General features: G+C 37.1%; 2 protein-coding genes across 5 annotated transcripts in view; one reads left to right on the top strand and one right to left on the bottom strand.

Moving 5' to 3' along the window:
- CASK (calcium/calmodulin-dependent serine protein kinase (MAGUK family)) overlaps positions 1–21,111 on the top strand; it is a 133,328-nt gene that overhangs the window by 28,595 nt on the left and 83,622 nt on the right. For all 4 annotated transcript variants that reach the window (XM_010571367.1, XM_010571366.1, XM_010571365.1 and 1 more), the window contains exons 4-5: positions 8,324–8,426; positions 20,899–21,074. In XM_010571367.1, the coding sequence (XP_010569669.1) occupies positions 8,324–8,426; positions 20,899–21,074 (279 nt within the window). The remainder of the gene's footprint in view (positions 1–8,323; positions 8,427–20,898; positions 21,075–21,111) is intronic.
- On the bottom strand, positions 3,457–6,489 carry LOC104834191 (probable G-protein coupled receptor 34). Its single transcript, XM_010571362.1, has 2 exons — positions 6,404–6,489; positions 3,457–4,617 (listed from the first exon to the last, which is right to left on the bottom strand). Exons 1-2 carry the CDS (start codon positions 6,404–6,406, stop codon positions 3,457–3,459), a joined length of 1,164 nt encoding a protein of 387 aa, XP_010569664.1. The 5' UTR covers positions 6,407–6,489.

Genomic DNA, 21,111 nt, shown 5'->3' with positions numbered 1-21,111 from the left:
TTTGTTTCTCACTTTGCAGTACTACGATACACAATTAGCCATTTCTTTGCCATTCAGATTTCTACACTTCCCACTCTAACTGTGCAGTTTGAATGTTAAGGCTTTTTCCAGCTTCATCCCTTCCCCCCAGTTATTCTCACTCTCCTGATATCTGTGAACAACTTCTGTGCAAGGATTTTTCCTACCAATTCACTCTACAAGCAGTGAATGGTGACAGCTTTGTAGCACCTTCTCCTTTCCCTTGGATTCCACAGTAGTTGGGATTGTGTAAGGGATGGAAAAAAGGCTGTCAGAAGGTTACCAGTGCTACAGAGAATACGTTGAAAATATATTTTGGACTGGTGGAACATTATCAATGGGTTCTTTTTCTCTGTACACTTTATTGTACTGTGCAACACAACTCCCTCCTCTCCACCCTGATTCTGTATGTGCTTTCAGAGAGAGCAGTAAACTAAAGCGTCCATATGTGAACTTTCCAGTTCCAGGAATAATGTGGCTCTCACTTGTTTATCAGTGATGTAAGTTGCACTTCTATAGTTTCATTGACTGATGTTGTGAGGGAAGTTGTTCAATTAAATTTTTCCATGTTGCGTTCTCAAAACGATTGATACTTGTCTGCCCTCATAAAAAATACCAATTTGCAGGTTAAAACCATAATTACAGTTAATTGCAGTGTGAAAATGAAAGTTGATGTTGTGGTTTAACCCTGGTGGGCAGGTAAGCCCCAAACAGCCGCTCGCTCACTCGCTCCCCCTCAGTGGAACGGGGAAGAGAATCAGAAGGGTAAAAGTGCGAAAACTTGTTTATGATTTCAGTCTCTTCCCCCTCCTGTTCTTGCGGCTGCTTTGCTGCAGAACAGGCTGCTGCTTCTGATCTCCCCTCCTGCTCCCTCTAACACGCTCTGGTCAAATCTGTCGTTATCTCAAACCCTTTGAGCCCCACGTTGGGTGCCAAAACGGGTTGTGGTTTAATCCCAGTAGGCAGATAAGACTCACACAGCCGCTTGCTCACTGCCCCTCCAGTGGGCTGGGGGGCAGAAAGGGTAGGGTAAAAGTGGGAAAACTCATGGTTTGCGATAGAGATTAATAAGCTTAAGGGGGGGGGGAGGTGACAAAACCAAGAAAAACAAGTGATGCAAAAAAACGCAGTTGCTCACCCCCAGCTGACCGATGCCCAGCGAGTTCCTGAGAGATGGCAGACCTGGCAAACTTCCTCCTCGGCTTTCATTGCTGAGCATGAGGTCATATCTTCTGGGATATCCCTCGGGTCAGTCGGGGTCAGCTGTCCCAGCTGTGTCCCCTCCCAACTTCTTGTGCCCCCCCAGCCTCCTCGCTGGTGGGGTGAGAAGCAGAAAAGGCCTTGATGTTGTGTAAGCACTGCTTAGCAATAACGAAAACTTCTCAGCATTATCAACACCGTTTTCAGCACAAACCCAAAACGTAGCCCCATGCAAGCTACTGTGAAGAAAATTAACTTTATCCCAGTCAAAACTAGTACAGCTGTTTACTCAAACCAGGTACACTTTGACATGTTTATGATTCAAGCTATAAACTTGTGTCTAGCAAACAGTTTTGTTTCTTGTCTTATTTTTTTCCATTCATTTTAAGGAATATATGTATAACAATATAGCTATTAATGTATTTGTCAAGTCTAAAAGGTATAGAAGTGACTAGCCAGCATGTATGCTTTTTATGCATTTTGTAACAAGTATTTATTCTAATGAAGAATATGTGCTCCTTTTTACATGGTAAAAAAGAGGTGACATTTTGGTACACCAACTGAAATTTGAGGATGTGCTGTAGATTTGACTAAAGAAGGAAAACAAGACTCATGCAGGTTATGTGGAGATGTGCGTTGAGTTAGCCTCTACTTACAGAAAGAAGAATAGATAGAATAATTTTCATGTTGAAATTCAGCTGAAGACTCAACTAATTGCTATAGCTGGCCCTAATAGTACTTAAGAAGCACTGCTAAGATAAGAAGTAAGAGACACTAACTAAGTGACTAATTGTATGGTCATTTGACATGTCACAGTGTAACTTTCAGCACACCTCCCAGAATGCTCCAGGACTGTTTGCTCATCAGTAATATTGTTTTACAGAGCCTGGAATTTTACCCTGAAATTTGGGGAAATTGATTGCAGAAAAAATGTAAAGATTAAATATTTTTAAAAAATAGTAAAGATACCTGCTTTTGGTTTTGGTAAGTAGTAGTTTTTTCCTACATGACAGTGCTGTCTAGTTTCAGATCCCTTTGTCAGCCAGCTGATACATCTGGCCTTTAACATCTTAAAGCACTGATTTACATAGTAGTGGAAATCAATAAGTATTTTCACTTGTCTGGTTGCTTTTGGGGGTTATTTTTTTCTTCTAACTGCTACTCCCTTAATGCCACACTCTGGCAAAGATCATATTGTCATACCTGTTCCCCTCTTCTGTGCCATAGCTGCTGTTATAGACTTGTTGTGCTCCCTTTCAGATTTTCATTTCTGAACTGAAGAGTTATTTATTTAATGTAGTCTATATAGATTCTGTATCATAGAAATTATACAATAGCACAATGATGAGCCCAAGCAAAGATCAGAGCTTGTGTGTCAAGTGTTCACGAGAGCTAATTTTTCTATTCTGTTCTTTATGCTCAGTTCTGTGAGTTTTTATTTTCCTTCTTGAACTACTTTGTGTAGCTGCAGTCACCAAATTTGTCAGAGCTTGAAGGAAATCTTAGGTAACTGAAAATACCCATATGTCATCTCTCCTTCATTAATTTCTAATTTTCTAAAAGCATTGCTTAGTTTTCCTCAGGTGTTCGACCCTGACATTCATTAAAATGTTGAAAATATAATAAGGAGCTTAGGAGGCTTGAATATTTTAATTTTGCTGTTTAATAAAACTAAGTGTATCTTCTGTAATTGTAACTGAATTAATGGCAGTTGTGTTATTCACCTCATTTTTAAGCCACATATGTTGCTAAATTCTCAAATATTTTCTTGGAAAAAATATTTATATAAATGTAATTAAAATGCTGATCTCTTTGAAACCTGTTAAAACAGAGAAGTACGTAAAATCTGTAATGGTTTATAGAGCTTTTTCAAATGGACACAATTTACTTTTTGCAAAATTCTTCTATTATTTACATACACAAGTTGGTAATATTAATGTCTATATACAAGATTCCTTATACAGGTTGAAACCACTTGGTGGAAATCTCCTTAAAGAGTTAGTGTTCTAATTCAGTCCAGCAGAAGATGTCTGAGAACTTCCTATTTTGTTTTCTTGGATAAACAAGAGTAAAATACTTCTGAAGAGTAACTTCTCATTTTCACAAACAGAAGTAAGACTTCTCATTTTTAACAGGAAGACAGAGGCAGGATTAGTAGCTGTACAGTATAGCGTTTGGTAATCTTAAATTGATGTCCTGGAGTGACAAAGAGAAGCTAGTACCCATTCATTTAAACAATCAAATCAGAGACTTCTTCTTCAAAGAACTTGTGTGGGGAGTGGTAGTAGATAATCGCTCTTGTGCATATTGTCCAAGTTTTATTTCTGAAGTGCTTTCCAGAGTTAGGCCTGAATCTCCATGAATTCTTCTGCAAATAAGTTGGAATACAGTCTTACGGACACTTCTGGACATTAGGAAATACATAACTGGGTCTAAGCAGCTGTTAAAAGATGAAAATATAAGCATCACCTCATTGCATTTGTGAATTACTTCCTTCCAATAACAAGATGGATTTTGTAACTGTGATGTAATGTAGACAAACCGGAACACATGGTAAGGAACAAAACAGATGGTGAAAATAATGAGTACAATGAAGGAATTCCTTGCTGTCTGGGTGTATTTTCCTGCGTTGGGAAAATTTGCTCTTTTCCTTGAAATCTTTAGAAGGTTCTTGGCAATTTTAACATACGAAAGTATCAAAAGGAAAAAAACTATCCAGAAAATGATTACAATAATATAATTTAAAATTGCTTCTGTCTTTGCATTCTGTTTATTTCGGTAATGAAAGCACATAGTAGAATTGCTGTCCTCACTCTTAAAGAAAGATGGTGCAACTACTGTTATAAATCCTGTTAGTGCAAGTGCCCACACCACGCAACAAATATGTATACTTCGTGTAGTAGTTAACATTTTAGGATGCTTCACAGACTTATTTATTTTTACATAACGATCTAGGCTAATCAGTCCCAACAGTACTATGCTAATATACATGTTCATATAAAATAGAGTTCCTACAATCTTGCATAAAATCAGTCCAAACATCCAGGTGTTTTTGGTAACATGATAGAGTATTCGGAAGGGAAGACAGAAGATCAGCAGAAGGTCTGCAACTGCTACATTTAGCAGGTAAACTTGGATAGAATTCCTTTTCTGATGAATGCACAGGAAAGCAAACAGGGCTATAATATTTCCAACCAATCCAACAACAAAAATAATGGAGTAAAAAACTATCAAAGCAAGTGACAGTGAGTTCTCATCTAAGGGACAACTGGCATTATTTTGAATTTCCGAGGCATTTATGGCTAGGTTAGTTTGGTTACTCCAGAAGTCTTCCTTGTATGGAATAATGGTCAGTAAATCAGCTGAAGCTGCGGCCATCATTTGTGAGGATTTTTTGTTCTGTAGGGATGCAAAGAGAAATTTTAAGAATTAAATTGCCATTGGATCTTTTTCACATGTTTGCTTGCTTTATTGCATACAGTCTTATGTGATATAAACATAAAAGACAATAACTAAAAAAAGTAAATGCACCAAAGTATCACTGTAGCTGAGTAGAAGCAGGACTTTCAGCTGGATATCATGATACAATGTAAGTCTAGAATAATCAGTTCCCTGTTTTTCTTCATGTGAAGTAGGCAAGAACAGATGGTACAGAGTACTCACACAGATAACTATTTTTGTAATTACATCTTTATTACTGTCTTGTGTTGTTTTAAAAATCAACCATTATGTTTTGCTGCAAACTTTAGAAATTTAAATTTTTTGTTTTATCTATAAGTACAAATGATTTTTTTAAGTTCAGATGTTAGGATTAGTCTTTCTAACACAGGAAACTTTTTAATTAAGATGCAAGAACAGGTAAGCATAGCTAAGTGAAGTATTCTCAGTGTTGATAAAAAGTACATAGAAATATATGAGAACAATTCTAAACTCATCAGTATTAATTTTAAGTAAGTCCCCAGGATCTCTCGCATGCAAGTCACTAGTTTTCAATTAGAAAAGCAATTGTCAATTAATATTTATTTGGCTATGTAATCTGTTATAAGTAACACTGTGAGTCAGTACTATTACAGTAGCTTGTTTATAATCTTTATATCTTCATGCAAATTTAAGCATTTTTTCCTTTTCTTGACTGTTCACAAACCAATATTATGCAAATAAAATAATATCAGCTGGAAACCACATTACTGCAGTAATAGATTGTTTTCACATCTTCATTGTTTTCATTATTTTCATTTCAAAACTTTAATTTCACTAAGCTTATTTTTGACCAGGAAGCTACGATCAGGAAGATAAAAGAGAGCTTTGACCAAAGAGGGAGGACCAAAACAGTGTGTGGTTAGGAGAGCAGAATCACAATAAGCTGTTTAGAGAGATGGTTAAGACTGATTAGTAATGATATTATTACTAATTTTTGTCCTCAATTTTAACAGGGCAAGGTTTTTTCCCCATATCTCATAAGAACTTCAGAATTGTTTTTTGGTACTCTGAACTTAGTTGTCCAACAACAGTAACAAGAAAAAAAAACAACAACAAAACACTGCCATTTACATAACTTTAAAATAGTTTTTCATTTGCATGCTAGGTCTTAAAAATGCAAATTTACATTTAAATGTGTGATATAGCTACAGCAGTGAAAATGGCAGCACTTTAGGTAAAATTCTTAGTAAGACCTAATGTACATACCAAATCTTAATTATGAGAGGACTGTCTAAAATATTTTAATGTCCTATGTTGGCTGAGCTTACAATTGCATTAAGTTTGTTCAATATGTTAGCAGTTTCAAAAATATTTCTGCTTTCATATTTGCCATTCATATTGTCAGGACAAGAAGTAATTTTAAAAGTTTGATTAAAAACCATGATGCTTTCAAATACATCTTGAAACCTATCTACTACTAGAATTTCTTGTTTATGTTGCTTTTCTATAAAAATGCTTGACATCATGACTTGCCTAAGTAGTGACAAGTTTTAGGTCAATGAGAGAGAAAAATCAATTACACTGCAGATACATTAGAAACATAACTTTTCGTTATCCTAAGTTTTGTTGTCTGTAAGCAAGCAGGCATGCTTATACATAAGTATATTTAAGAAAGGGTTTGAAGGTCAGTAGTACCTCTGCAGCTAAGAGAAATTTTCATAGACATTTGTTTTACTATAGCTTAAGTATAAAAGAAGCCACTTACCATTTATATATTAAGAACTTCTCCTGATTGTCAAAACCGCTAGCGAAGACAGGGAGGAGTAACATGCAAGTCCTCTTATTAGAAAGCTAAAGCACCAGCTTCTCTATGAAAGTGATGAGAATCAGCTGACACAGTACAATTAGCAACAAGGGGAAGTTTAACTAGTGTTGCAACTGTTTTTTTTAAAAGATATTTTAAACTAACAAAACTCAGTTTATTGAAAAGATCAATTTTGCTGTTAATTTGGGCTTTGCTGGGAGAGGTTCTACAATAAAATTTTCTCTGAGTTTCTCTCTGAATGGGAGATTTGGATTTTTTTTCTCAGAAACTTTATTTCTGGTGGGCAGTGTCAGTGGCTTCCTTTTTGGATGACAATTTTGTTGGGTACAGCCTGTCTTCTTTTTAATAATGTCATGGAAATAGTATCACTTTTTCAAATGTAAGGTAAATATAAATCAACACCACAGTGAAATGGTACATTTTGCTTATGTTGGTGTAGTTCTCCCATCTACCTTCCTCCTTGCCTGGGGTTAGAAATTCGAGGTTGATCTTTTTCACTCAGAACGATAGCAATGAGGGAATGTGAAAGTGCCCAAAGTGTGCAGCTTAAGGATTTCAATAAGGCAGAAGTGAAATAAAATATGCAGAGATAATACCACCTGGTCGTACTATTTTAAATAGGATGTAAGGGATTGAAAATTACATTTATAAACTGCAAATTTAAAAATGGATTCTAGAAGTCCTGGTATAAGGTAGCCTAAATTTCATGATCATCTCAAGAACATTGTCTTGGCTTAGTATTCTCCTTAGCATTTGAAATGAGACTTCCCATGTTAACTTACTTAATATATCATCTGTTTAGGAATTAGGCTTTTATGGGATTCTGCAGATTTCAGTTAGAATTGTAAACAGGCTATGCATTCTTACTTGAAGGTGCTTGTTCTCATACAATCGAAACTTTTTAAAAGAAAACGTAGGTGGTTACAGATGATGACTTTACAGGTAGTCAGACTGAGCTTGTTGTAGCCCCTTTGCACTATTTTGAGTTCCTAGTTTTGTAATTTAAGTGGTAATGTATTCTCAAGAAGCAGTATAGAAATCTGACATTCTTCCTGTTAAATAACATGGTTGACTGCAAAGGGAGGCTTTGAGTAAATGCAGGAAGTTGTTCTATGTTAAATGCGGTAGTTTGGCTATGTGTATTAAATACTAAATTGTGTTCCAATAGATTTTGTCTGTATGTTGCTTCCTCCTACACCAGTCACTATCCACCCAAATTGTTGTATAATATTATTCCATTTTTATACTTTACACCTCACTCTTATTAGTGGAAACGCTGTGGAAAATCAAAGGTATGGATGACTGTGCCTGGAATTCAGTTTAGAAACCTAAACAATTTCTCCCCTTACTGTAATATTTATTAGAAACATCACAGGGATGTTCCTTTTCTTTCCTGCAGTTGGAAAGTGATCAGTGAATTCTGTGATTAAGGCTCAAAATAGTGTTTTATGTTCTCTGTGTGAAGGATAGGATCCCACAAAATGTATCATAGGCAGGATATTTCTGCTGCAGAATTGAAATAGTGTAAGGCTTAAGGGTGAAAGGTAAAAAGAAAAAATAATACCAGGTAAGAAATTATAGGTGTTAATTTTTTTTCCTCCATTTTATTAGTATTTCACTTTGTATTCCTTGCAAGTTCTGATAAGTCCTGGAAGGATTTTGCTGTGCCTAGGACAATTGAAAGGGAAGCCAATGAAGAAAGAGGAGTCCATGCCAGAAACAAATATATCTGAAATTAAGAAATTCTTTAAAAAAAAAAAAAATCTAGCTTCTCTTTGCAAATTTATGAAAATAAGTTCTAAAATGCAAACTGTATTTCTCAAATAATATAATAATTTGTCTGGGGTTTTGTCTTTTCAGCCACACTGTGTACTGCTTGCCTCAAAAGAGAATTCAGCCCCAGTAAAGCTTGGTGGCTTCGGGGTAGCAATTCAGTTAGGAGAGTCTGGGCTAGTTGCTGGAGGTAAGAAATTTTCCTTTGAAGTTATATAATATTATGCATGTTGTACTGCAGAGTTCTGTTCTTCCAACACAGCCTGGCCTGCAAAACAAGAGCTCAAAAATAATCTTTCACTAAAGACTTTGTTAACATTATAAATGCACACAGTTAAGCTAAATTTCTAGTAGAATTGTTGTGCGTACATATACTGAGTATTAAATCCATCTAAATGTTACTCAACAGGAGCTTACACTGGTTTGATCAAAATAACATTGAAAAAAAGCAAAGAATTTTCCACTTTAATACAATCTCTGGTATAATTCTTCCATGCTTGACAAAGCAAATGAAATAAAAATGCTATCAGGATTGAAATGTATGTCAAAGCAATTGAGTAAGGACTTACTACAGCATCGTCAATGCTCCCCTATGTTTCCTAGGCTATTTCTGTCAGAATGCTATGCTGTTTAATAGCAAAATCTTACTAGTTTTCACATGTGACTCTTTTCTGTGTTTTAATATTTCATTGTAATTATTGCATAAGACATCAATACCTTGATACGTATGTATATTTTTTGACTAAGTGTGTTTTGTTTTCTGTGGATTTTATTTCTTCTAGCTGCCTTCCATATTGTTCCAGACAATAGGGTTATGCTTTAATCAGCCTGCACAGGTGAAGACCCAATCAATTTTCTGATGCTTTCATTGCCAGAGTAGACCACAACAAAAGATTTTGTTAGTTTTAATATCTTTTTGTTCAAAACTAGTAACTTCCTCTCAGTACCATGCTTCTTCAAAAACTCAGATTTCCTTATCTAATTACTTAAAGGTCTGCGTCAATTTGGCTTTCATATGCTCTTTAAAATAAAAAGCAAATCCAATATAAACATACCAACAGCTTCCATTCCCTTCCAGATATCACTAATACCCTGGAAATATCTAAGTATCTTATTACGTAGAGAGCTAGATACATCTTTTCAAAGAAAATACTCATTCAGTTAAGCTACTGTTGTTTCCTTAATAGAAAGATCACTTCTTTCTTTACTTTTCTTGTGTTTCTCAAATTTTCTGTACCTCAGCCACTGCTTTTTTTAGTGATAGTTTCTACACTTTTGTTTATGATTCTCTCATTTTTCTTCTTTATATTCTCACTGAGCAACTTTATCCATTTCTTCTGTTTCAGCTACTCTTCTGGAGGTAGTCAGATACAGTGTACTTTCTTTCAGACTACTAGCTGTCTCGCAAGAAACCTCAAGTTCAACTTGGAAAGAAAATCCTGCGGTTTTCCCCAAATTTGTCATGTCCTTCCCTTCCTTTTACCATTCACTGTTCTGTGATCACACTCATCATTCATGTGCTCAACTTCCATGCAGTTATCAATGCTTGTCTGGTCTTTCCTTTTCTATGTAAAAATGTTTTCATTCCTTTCTGGTTCTGTTTGCAGTACTTATAGAAGCTTCTTTCTTAAGCCTCATCAGTGTAATATTTCTCTGTATCTGTTATCTTTTACCTCATCCATCTCAAATCCTTCCTTCCTTCCTTCCTTCTTTCCACTCTGCCTTCATTTTTTTTTCCTCTTTCTCAACCGTCATTTCCAATTTGTACCCTTTTCGTTAGCACTTGTTACTTTCAGCTTCAAATTCCTCTTGCTTTCAGGGATATCCAGAGTAATTCCACTTCATTTATATACCATGGAAGGTCTCAGTTCTACTACTTGTTTCAAACTTTCTCCTTAACTCATTCCTTATCTCTTTCTTCTCATCTTCCATTCCAGTCTTTATACCACAAACTACATCTGTTATCTGGCAATTCTTTTCCCTTCCAGACTCCTACCTGAAGGCATATTACTAGACAGTCCCCTACACAGCACTTGCAAGATTGTATTTCTTCAACTTTACAATATCACCCCATATGTGTTATATGAAAGTAACAACACTGTCTGTTTGAATTGGGCTATAAATATCTTGTAAAAAATTGTTTATCTACATGTTTGTTTAAGTTAGTTATCCATATGTCCTATGGATAATTTTGTTTTGTAGTAATAATAAATTACAGGCACTACTTATTTCTTAATTGTCTCCTAAATGAAATAGAAACTCTCCTTATAGAGAAGTTTGAGCAGTATAATAGCTGACCTGTTCACTTTCACGTTCTTTTTCTGATTTTTAGTGAAAAAAATTGATTCAGTTTAACACAGTCAATCATTTCCCTTTCAGCATGGCAATTCCTGTATTTTGGTGGTTAACACATAAAAAAAGAAATTCTCTATTAAATAAAAGCTATTATGGCATTAAGGTTCTCTTACTGACCTAAAACCCCTGTGCTAAGCCATTTCAGTGCTCAGTACACCTTAAAATGTTTACAATACTGAAAACACGCTGCCTTATACTTATAGAAAGTGCAGTACTTATTAATCTGTCTGTATCTAGGTAATGGGTATTACTACGATACCCTAACAGCGTATACTCATTACTAGTGTATATCCTTACGTAGATGACCCTGGTGTTCAAGAAAAGAAATCTTTTATCTTTCTTTATTTTATGTTGCTTGGAGTAGTTTATCTTTTAAACCAGAAAAGGACAGCTTTCCTTTAGAAAAAGCTTGTCAACACTGAAAGTAATGCAACTGTAGTGAAGTTCAACTGATAGGACCCTTCCCTTAATCTTGCATAAAAATCCAGCCATTATACAAAAGCTCTTCAATATCTATGATGATCACTTTATTTTGTGGTAGTATTTTTCCTCCTAAAATAGGAGTTACTATATCTAAAACATTCAGAGGCTACCCATGTTCTAAAATCTTTTTCTTGCTTTCATGCATTTGTGTTTGTGCCATTTTGCTTACCTTTTTACATTGACACACCTGTGCCTGGCAAGCCCAGATTGTGTGTACCCCCAGGAGAACACGAAGGGAATTTTCTCCCTCAATGTCTTCAAAGCCTGCCTTCTGGGGTACAGCTTTTGCTTTGTTTGGGACTGTGGATTTTTTTTTTAACTTAACAAAAGACATCTTTTTTCCAGTGTGCGTAAATTGTTTTTTTGGGGAAAGGGGGGTTTGTAATAGTTAAACTAAGTCCCAGGTATTGAAAGTAGACCAGTCCCAATCTTTTGATATAAGTCCAAAGACAGACTTGTGTTGTTTAGAAGGATTATAACTACAGTATTCTTTCGAGCAGATAGAGAGTTATTTAACAGAAGTGTAAGGGAGCTCATGATAGCAAGCTATGACATCATATTAGATGTCATTAGTGAAAATGTCTATGGAATAGATTTTAGGAACATGGCTATTTTATCAGCTAACAACCCAGCTGAGTTTATTTTTAAGAGAGTTTAATTATTATTAAGTACCAAAAAAGGACATAGCCATAACTCATTTTTCATAAGACCAGAAGGGAAAATGTAAGGAAATACTTCTTGTTCCACCGTGTTTGCCATAAGCTGCAACACAATGAATAATAAGCATGTGTCATCTTCTGAGTTATAAGAAATTGTTTTCATGAGCTACCAATCTCTGAAGGTGTCTTCTTGCAGTTCTTATGATCAGAAGTGGAAAATTTTGCTAAGTGTATTCATTTGAAACATTGAAGTAGGTACTTCAAGATGGAATTCTGGCAGTGTACACAGTAGTTACAGATCATCATAATTTATAAGTGAATTCTTTTATGGAACAGGATGTAGACAGGAAACAGTTATGTTTGCATGGTTATGATGCAGCTGGAGTAGTGGAACCCCTGAGAAGTCAGTGATTTAATAAAGCAATCTCACATTATGATTTCTGTCTTCTTCCTTGGACAATTTTTCTTTCAGAATGTGGTATGAATTGTCACAATATTTTTGTAAATAAATGTGACATCAGATTTATCAGATATCAAATATCTTGGATGCTAAATCTTGGGATTTTTAGCTATTATATCATATAAAAGTCTGAAGGAACAAAAGCCATTGAGTCCACAAGTGCTATTTCCTTCACTTAATCTACTTATTTTCTCCTGGTTTCAACTAGTGCAAAATAAGATAACTATATAGACCTAAGTGGTATGAGGTTCTATACTAACTGTCAAGTCTTATCTATGGATAGTTAACTGCTTTTCACTTTTTACCTTTAGCAGCAAAATGTCACAGGTGCCATGACGCTAATCCAGTTCCGTATTGATTTTATTATTAATTAGCTCCCCTAAGTTGCTTCAGAATCCTGTAGTATCTTCAGGTATCCTAACACAACTGTCATCATCTTACTGGAAAACATCTTACATGTTCTTAATAGAAGCACAGCACATAAATATCAAGCGTTCTTGGTTCTTCATCAGCTAGCCTTTTAGACTTACTACAAAAACAGCAAAGGAAGGCATTACCATGTATTTCCCTGCAAATAAGACTATGGAATTTGGGGTGGGGGCGGATCTTTTAAGTTCCTTATTTTTGTTTTGTTCCCATCAATGTAAAAATGATCACAGAATCATAGAATGGTTTGGGTGAGAAGGGACCTTTAAAGGTCATTTAGTCCACCCCCCCTGTAATGAGCAGGGACATCTTCAACTAGATCAGGTTGCTCAGAGCCCCGTCCAACCTGACCTTGAATGTTTCCAGGGATGGGGCATCGACCACCTCTCTGGGCAACCTGTTCCAGTGTTTCACCAAACTGGATCTTCTTGATGGTTTTATAAACCCCAGTTTAAAAATCATACTTTTGAAATGTTGGTTTTTTACACTGCGTAGACTTTTTTCCTTTTCATCATCAGTGTCTCAATGATATAGCGAATCTTTCTTTTGTTTTCCAAGGAGAACATTTCTAGGCTGAGATCCTACACTAGTGCTCTTCTTTCACTTAAATGGTAGTGTTTCTTTTCTCTGCAAAGCAAGAGTGCTATTTCACTTCCCCCCCCCCCCGAAAAATAAAAAAATGTGAGCCTCTTCAAAGGTTTGCCTCTGATAGACTTTGTTTTGTTTAAAAGATACAACTGTGGTTTACTGTCTCTCAGAAATTCCATTTCACATCTGGGTCGATTTGAGAGTGCTTGCAGGAGGCTAATGTGTTTAAAAGTCAATTTAGGTTTACTTCCTCCATCATAGTTTTATGGCTGAAAAGGCCATTGAATCAATTACTATAATTTGTCTGGTTAACATGTGATCTTTGCTTTGTTCATTTTCTGGACACTAATATCCAGTTGTCCAGTTGTCTGCCAATGCATCTTTTAAAATACATTTTCTTCAGACAATCTTCTGTGCTGAAGCTGAATTGCCTTTTTTTTTCTTTTTTTTTTTTTCTTTTAAATCTATTCATCTTCTCTGTACACCTGCTTTAAACATCTCTATTGTCTGGAGTAATGTGGAAAGGAATTAAAAGTAGTAAAGTAGTGACCTATCTGATCCGTTGTGTGTGATTCTTCGATTCCTTCCACATTATTCTGGACATCCCACTCTTTTAGAAACTCCTTAATTTATGAACATATTTCTTATTACACTATTGTGAGAGGTCAGATGGTGATGTTTATTAGTACCTCACATTTTTTTCCTAAAAATTATTTGTTCCAGTTGTTTCCTTATACATCGTTCAGATACTACTGCTGTTGAAAGACTCTCCTTCTGATATCTTGGTCATCAATCCCCTGCCTTAGGGATGACAAAATCTGATTGGGTCTCTGTATATACTCTTCTTCTTGTGGAAAGCATAGCCCTATTGTCTGGAATAATATGGAAAGAGTCATAGAAACTAAATTATCAAAGGTAAGTCAAAATTTATCTTTAGTGCTTGTAAATGATATCAGATTGACAACACCTGAAGACTGAAGCTCTCTGTTTATCCACAGGAAAAATCAGAAAAATTAGCAATTTTATAAATATCCAGACTACCAACATGCCTCAAAACTGGCTGATAAGAAAGCTTACTCTAGAAATAAGATGTTGAATATCTGTACCTCTTCAGGCATTGAGTGCTTCCTAAGTTAGCAAACACTTTTTAGGCATTTGTTTACAATGAATTGGATGGAGGCAAGTCTCACATTGAATACATACCACTGCTGAGTCTTCATATAGTAATGATTTTCAGTTAATGCTACTCTAGAACAGAGAAGAAGAACCTAGAAGCACATAGACAGAAAATTTATTCCAGCCTTCAATACAATGTCTTCTCACATACAGATACAACTAAAAATCATGTGTGTATGCATGCATGCAATATTTCTTGAAATACTGTTATTTTTTTCATGGGCAGTCATTTGAATATGTCCATGAGTGTTCTTATATCCTGGAGAATAAAAGACCTGTGGAAGGCAGAAGTTATCTATTATAGAAAGAAAAATGCCTGTGCTTACTGTTCTTTCTCACACTGCCTCCAAAAAGATGCAAAGCTTCTCCCAAAACACCAAAGAAAATTCAAAAGCTTCTAAAATATTTTAAAACAATTGAACTGTTGACAACAATTTTGAAATTTTACACTGAACATGTTTAGAAGGCAAATTTTCTACTAGATAATTTTCAGCAAAAATTATACTTGGTCTAAAGAGCAGTGAGTATCCATGATTTTAGAAAACTTTGCTGTCTATAGATATTGTTTATCCTGTTACTGATATTCACCTTACAGTTCCTGTAGTTGCAACATAGGCAAAATCCCTATATGTGTAAGTTCATGTGTGCACTCCGTTCATTTTGCTGAGCTAAGTGCAGCTCAGAAATGCAGGAATGCTCAGCTCAGCAGTTCTTGCTCAGGTCAGTTTTTAGAATAACCTCAAAATCATCATTTGCTCCTTAGATGAACCCAGTGAAGTGGTTAGTTGTCACGAGGATGACAGCTGCCCCAGAAATTACTTTAGCCTTTTTAAGTTTCTAATACATACATACCCATATATATGCATTTTTTTAATCCTGTTTAACTGGACAGTTCGGTTTCAACCAATTAATTAATTACTTCTGTTTGTTCTGGGTTTTCTTTTTCATGTATATGAAATTGTGATTTCCACCATCACCACCGCCCCCCCTGTCTAAAGTATCAGGATCTTGTAATCTACACTAAAAAGGTTATGAAACCAAATCATTCTGTAATTATTTCACTAATTATAATCTAGGAGTGGTAAATGGCAGGATTTTATTAAGTTAGCCTAGCCTTCTTTCTCATTTGATTTGTATTTATGGAGTTCTCATTTTAAATTTAAAAGTGAGTATTAAGGTTTAGTAGTACTGATTTTTCAGCATGCTATTAAGTAGCATCCATTTTTCAACTAGTTTATAGCAGCAGTCTGTTGGGGTCTTAATGTTACCTATTACTGAACTAGTCTATATTCCTTCCGCTCAACATCAAGCAGTTCATTAAAGTGGATTTTTATGGTATGCTGGTTTTGAACCAGGGCAACGAAGACACAGTTCTTCTGCCTGTGATCTAAGTTCTTTAACTTCCAAGGGAGGAGAAAGAAAATTTGGGGTGATCAGACAGGGACAGGTTTTTTTAACCATAACTTCTATGTCAGTTTGTCTCTAAGGGCACTTGAATACTAAGTAAACATGCAGCCTCACATTCAGATGTGAGGTCACCAGATAAAGCAGAATAGGAACCTTGAAGTATCAAGAGGCTATAATTTGTCTAATGTCACATAGAAAGTAGGAAATGAACCTCAAGAAGCTTTTCTGTTAGGAAAAAAAGTGTCAATGAAAAATAACTATAATATGATGAAGGTCATTGATAATGAACAGAGTGCTGGCAGTGGATGGCTACTGCACAAGAGATGCTTGCATATTATGTTTTGTCTGTAATTTTGATAAGCATACTGTTGCAAGTTATGTTTGCTACTTGTTGATATTCAGTGGTTTTGTAAGTATTTTTGTATTGTCTTACCCTGTGGTCAGGAAGTGGAGGGGGAAAGGAAATCTGCAATTGTTGTCCACCATCAAGACCCTGCTTTGCAAAATATAGAGAATCTGATTAATGCTCAGTTTCAAGAAACTATTCTGTTCTGCATATATTTATGAGTGTGTATAAATAATGAAGGATTTTTTCTTGCTTATCAACTTCTGCAAAGTAATTTTAATTTGAAACATTATTTGCTGAAGGGGAGAAGGAAGCAAAAAAATAGGCACTTTTAATATTCTCTTGACACTGTAGATCACTTATTTTATACAGCCCATGATTAAATTGGGTAAGGTGATACTTGAAAACTAAAAATGAAAGAAACAAGCTGTATCTTTGGAGGAAGATTCATCTTATTTTTCCCATCTAATCAGTATTCTGTATGTTAATACCAGCATAACCACGTGTGGTGGGTTGACCTTGGCTAAGGGCCAAACTCCTCACTCCCTCTCCTCAACAGAGCAGGGGGAGAAAATAGGATGGAAAAGCTCATGGGTCAAGGTAAATACGTGCAAACTGCTTATCAGTTACCATCACGGGTAAAACAGACTTGTCTTGGGGAAAACCAGTTTAATTTATTGCCAATTCAAATAGATTTGGGTAGTCAGAAACAAAGACAAAAATGAAAACACCGCCTTCTCTCCTCCCCTTCCCAGGCTCAACTTCACTCTCTCGTTCCTGACTCCCTTAGCCCCAAGTCCCGAGTGGTGCAGGGGGAATGGGAATGGGGGGGGCTGCAGTCAGTCCATAACAGCCCCTCTCTACCATGCCTTCCTCCTCACACTTTCCCCCCGCTTCTCCATGGGTCTTCCCACGGGCTGCAGTCCTTCAGGACAAGCCTGCTCTTGCATGGGTCCTCCACAGGCCTCAGTTCCTTCAGGCAATATCCACCTGCTCCAGCATGGGGTCCTCCATGGGCTGCAGGATGGATACCTGCTCTGGTGTGGGGTCCTCCAGGTGCTGCAGGGGCGTACCTGCTCCACCGTGGCCTCTCCAGGGGCTGCAGGAGAACCTCTGCTGCGGCACCTGGATCACCTCTTCCACTTCTTCCTGCTCTCACCTTGGTGCTCGCGGGCTCTCTCTCACACTTTTTCCCAAACTCCTCACTGTCGGGCAATGTTTTTCCCTTTCCTATACACACTTTCTCTGAGGCACCACCACCTCGGCTGCTGTGCTCAGTTGTGCCCTGCGGTGCATCCACTGGAACGGGCCGTGTCTGGCATGGGACAGCCCCAGCTTCTCCTCCCAGAGACCACCCCTGCAGCCCCCCCACTGCCACCACCTTGACACCTAAACACCCACACACATCACTGCTATTGCATTGCTTATGTAGCATGTGTAGCTGCTAAATATACTATTTTACACCATAGGAGAAAATGTAGGGTGGGTAATTGTTTGCAGGTACACATTTTCCTCAGAACAGGATGTTCTATAGGTCAGCCTTCACTGTACTGCAAATGCCCAGCAGACAAACGCACTGGCAAAAAAACCCCAAAACCAAACCCCAAACCTTCAGGTCTACTTCTCACAGCACATGGTAATTTTTTTACCATGTTCATCTCTGCAATTGTTTACTTAAAACACAGAGAAGGTCCCAAGCTGAGAAGAGTGGCACACAATTATTGGAAATACACATTAAATCAACTTAGAAACCATTTGATACATAGGATTCTTAGTTTCATTAGCTACTTGATCCAGATGACTCTGTATCTCCCTGAAGTTTAATGTCTCTTTTAAACCGCTTTCTTTGTTCTTATGATATCTTGTCTTCTAGTGCTTTCTGCTGTTTGTCTTTTGAATAATCACTTTTCTCTAGACTTCCCAGATTTCATAACACCAATTAGAAAGCCTGGTAGGAAGGCAGAATCTTCATAGTATACCCAGTTTTCCATTTGTATTGATAAAAAAGATTTAAACGATCTTTATTACCAGAAATGTGTTTTTCAATGTGTAAGAAAGGTTATACCTTCTCCAAAGTTGCAAATGAGTACCTCTGCACCCAAATGCCAGGAAGTTTACCACTGAGATAAACAACACTCGGGTAAGCCAGGCTGCTCTGCAGTCTTGCATGATGTCGTCTGTACTAAAGATTTCCAGACTGTGGTATGCATACCACTAGTGTCACATAAGCAGTCTAAGTGATACACAAATACTGTTTGATCAGGCAGGTGTTGCTGCTTATGTACATGCATAGCCTGATACAGAGATGGAAATGTTGATATTTTTGCTGTCATCAAATGGCATCTTAGGGGGAAAAAAGTTAGGAAACCTATGGAGATGAGATACAGATTTGTAGGCACATTAAAAAAAAAAAAAAAAAGGAAAAAAAAAACAGAGTTCTCAGCAACTTGTGCATACTGGATATAAATTTTTTCCATTTTCTTTCCCTTCCCCACACCTGGCATCTAAAAGAGAGAGACTTTCTGTCATCTAAGGAGATAATTCTTTACTTCATATTTGTGATCTTGAAGATTTGGCTTTGAGGTTTATCAGTTAGGCTGGAAAATATATCATAAGCCTATAAACTGTGTATAACCAACAAGAAGAATTAGTAATCTTTCCCCATCTCCATCTCTGTCTTTCTCTGTCCAGAGTAAATATCCTTCCTCTTCCCCCAGTGATAAAAGGGATGAGCTAGACCTGCAGCATCTTGCTGTTTTACTCTTTTTAGCCTGGGAAGGAACTGCCCCTTTGCTATCATGTCAGCCTGGACTGCATGGACTTTTTAAGATGCCAGCCTAGCTTAGTGGTGAGGTAACATTCCTTTGTCACAGACAGATTCCTAACATTTGTTTGGCAGAGGGATCACCTCATAAACTGGGAATGAAAAGGTTTAACGCAAAGCCAGGTGAAGAAGTTTGACAATGGTGGTGTTTCTCCTTAAGAACAGTATGGTGAAAAAGCTACCGTCTTTCTGTCAGTTTTTTCATCCTTGTAGATGCAAAAAGAAGTAAGTGGGGGCTAGCACAGTGTCATGGTTTAACCCCAGCTGGCAACTCAGCACCTTGCAGCCACTCACTCACCTCCCTTACAGTGGGATGGGGGAGAGAATCAAGGGTAAAAGTGAGAAAACTCGTGGGCTGAGATAAAGACAGTTTAATAGGTAAAGCAAAAGCCACACACAAAAGCAAAGCAAACCCAGGAATTCATTCCCCACTTCCCATGGGCAGGCAGGTGTTCAGCCATCTCCAGGACAGCAGGACTCCATCACACGTAACGGTGACTTGGGAAGACAAACACCATCACTCCAAACATCCCCCCTTTCCTTCTTCCCCCAGCTTTATATGCTGAGCATGACGTCCTATGGTCTGGAATCTCCCTTGGGTCAGTCGGGGTCAGCTGTCCTAGCTGTGTCCCCTCCCAACTTCTTGTGCGACCCCAGCCAAAACCAGCACACATGGTCAGATCGTATTCCTGCTTTGGGTGGTATACATGAAGGATGGTCTTTACTGACTAAGCTACTGCCAGGTAGTCTCGTAGGTGTTTGTTACCGGTGCTGTGACTTAGCTAACTCACATTCAAATGGAGTGCGGGATAGGCTAGTCTAGCAAGAGTCTCTTTACAAGACAAGACCGAATTAAATACGTGCCGTGCAAACACCTCGAATCCTCTAGGCTGCATTGTAAACCCTCCTAGCCAGCGCAAAGGTGCTGCAAGCATTGAATGGAGCCTCTGAAGTCCGCTGTAGTATCAGTGAGCAAGAATAATTTATGAAGGTGGTACAAGTGGTAACAGTTTGCTATAGTTGTGGGTTTTTTCTTCTGTTGGTACTTGGTGGAACCAGGGTAGTTCAAAGACTACAGTGTTTGTAAGTATCAGTAATGCCCTGAGCATTCAAATCTTGATTTTGGAAACCTTTTGCAGGGGAAACAAACCTCTTTAAAATGGGAAACATTTATAGGGAGAGGTAAAACGTTTGTTGCTTTTAATTGGCTTAATGTGTTACGTAGAAATGGAATGAAGTCATTCTAATCAGTTTATCCACTCAAAAGATTAGTTGGTACTAAATGTTTTGTTTCCGTGAGTGTACATTCATTACCAATCCAAAATCAGTACTGTCCCAGAACCATTACTGTGTGGCACTCATTGAAAGCACTCTGTGAAACAAATTTGCATTATCTTTTTATCTGCGGTAAGATATTGCCTACTTCAAATAAATGAACAACATATTTGCATTCTTGTTGGCAGTTTCAGTAGACGGGCTAAGGTTTGGGCAGAGCATCAGACCAAACTATGCTTTTGCCAATTACAGGCAGCTTTTTCAAGTAAGCAGTGTAGACTAGAACTCTACAATGTCTTTGTACATGCTCTCTGGATAAGTAATTCCTGTTTCAAAGATTGTCCAAATTGATATTTTTACTTTCGTATGGCATGTTTCACTGAAGAATCTTAGTGCTCATATAAAAGTCTTGTTTCACAGTCTGCAGGGTAGGATAGAATATTCCTCAATTTATAAAAGTATAAATCAAGCAAAAGGGAAACTACTGATTTGTCTCACTGGATATATTTAAAAAACCTAAACTTAAGGAAAAAAGAATTGTGCTAAAAGCTTAATCTATGAACAAAACTTATTAAAACTCGTTTAGTTTAACGCAGTGATGTTCTTCATTTCCATGTTTGACACACATCACCTTGACTCAATTTTGTTTTTATTTCCATTTAGGACGTGTAGGAACACCTCATTTTATGGCCCCAGAAGTCGTAAAAAGGGAACCTTATGGGAAGCCTGTAGATGTTTGGGGTTGTGGTGTGATCCTTTTTATCCTGCTAAGCGGTTGTTTGCCTTTTTATGGAACCAAGGAAAGATTATTTGAAGGCATTATTAAAGGAAAATACAAGGTAAATGACAGTGTACCTGAATCCTTTTCCAGTGAGA

Source organism: Haliaeetus leucocephalus, unplaced genomic scaffold (genome assembly GCF_000737465.1).
Source record: "Haliaeetus leucocephalus isolate CR32 unplaced genomic scaffold, Haliaeetus_leucocephalus-4.0 Scaffold317, whole genome shotgun sequence".
NCBI classification, from domain to species: Eukaryota; Metazoa; Chordata; class Aves; order Accipitriformes; family Accipitridae; genus Haliaeetus; species Haliaeetus leucocephalus.
Note: the sequence above shows the minus strand (reverse complement) of the source record. Positions and strands in the feature narration are given on the sequence as shown.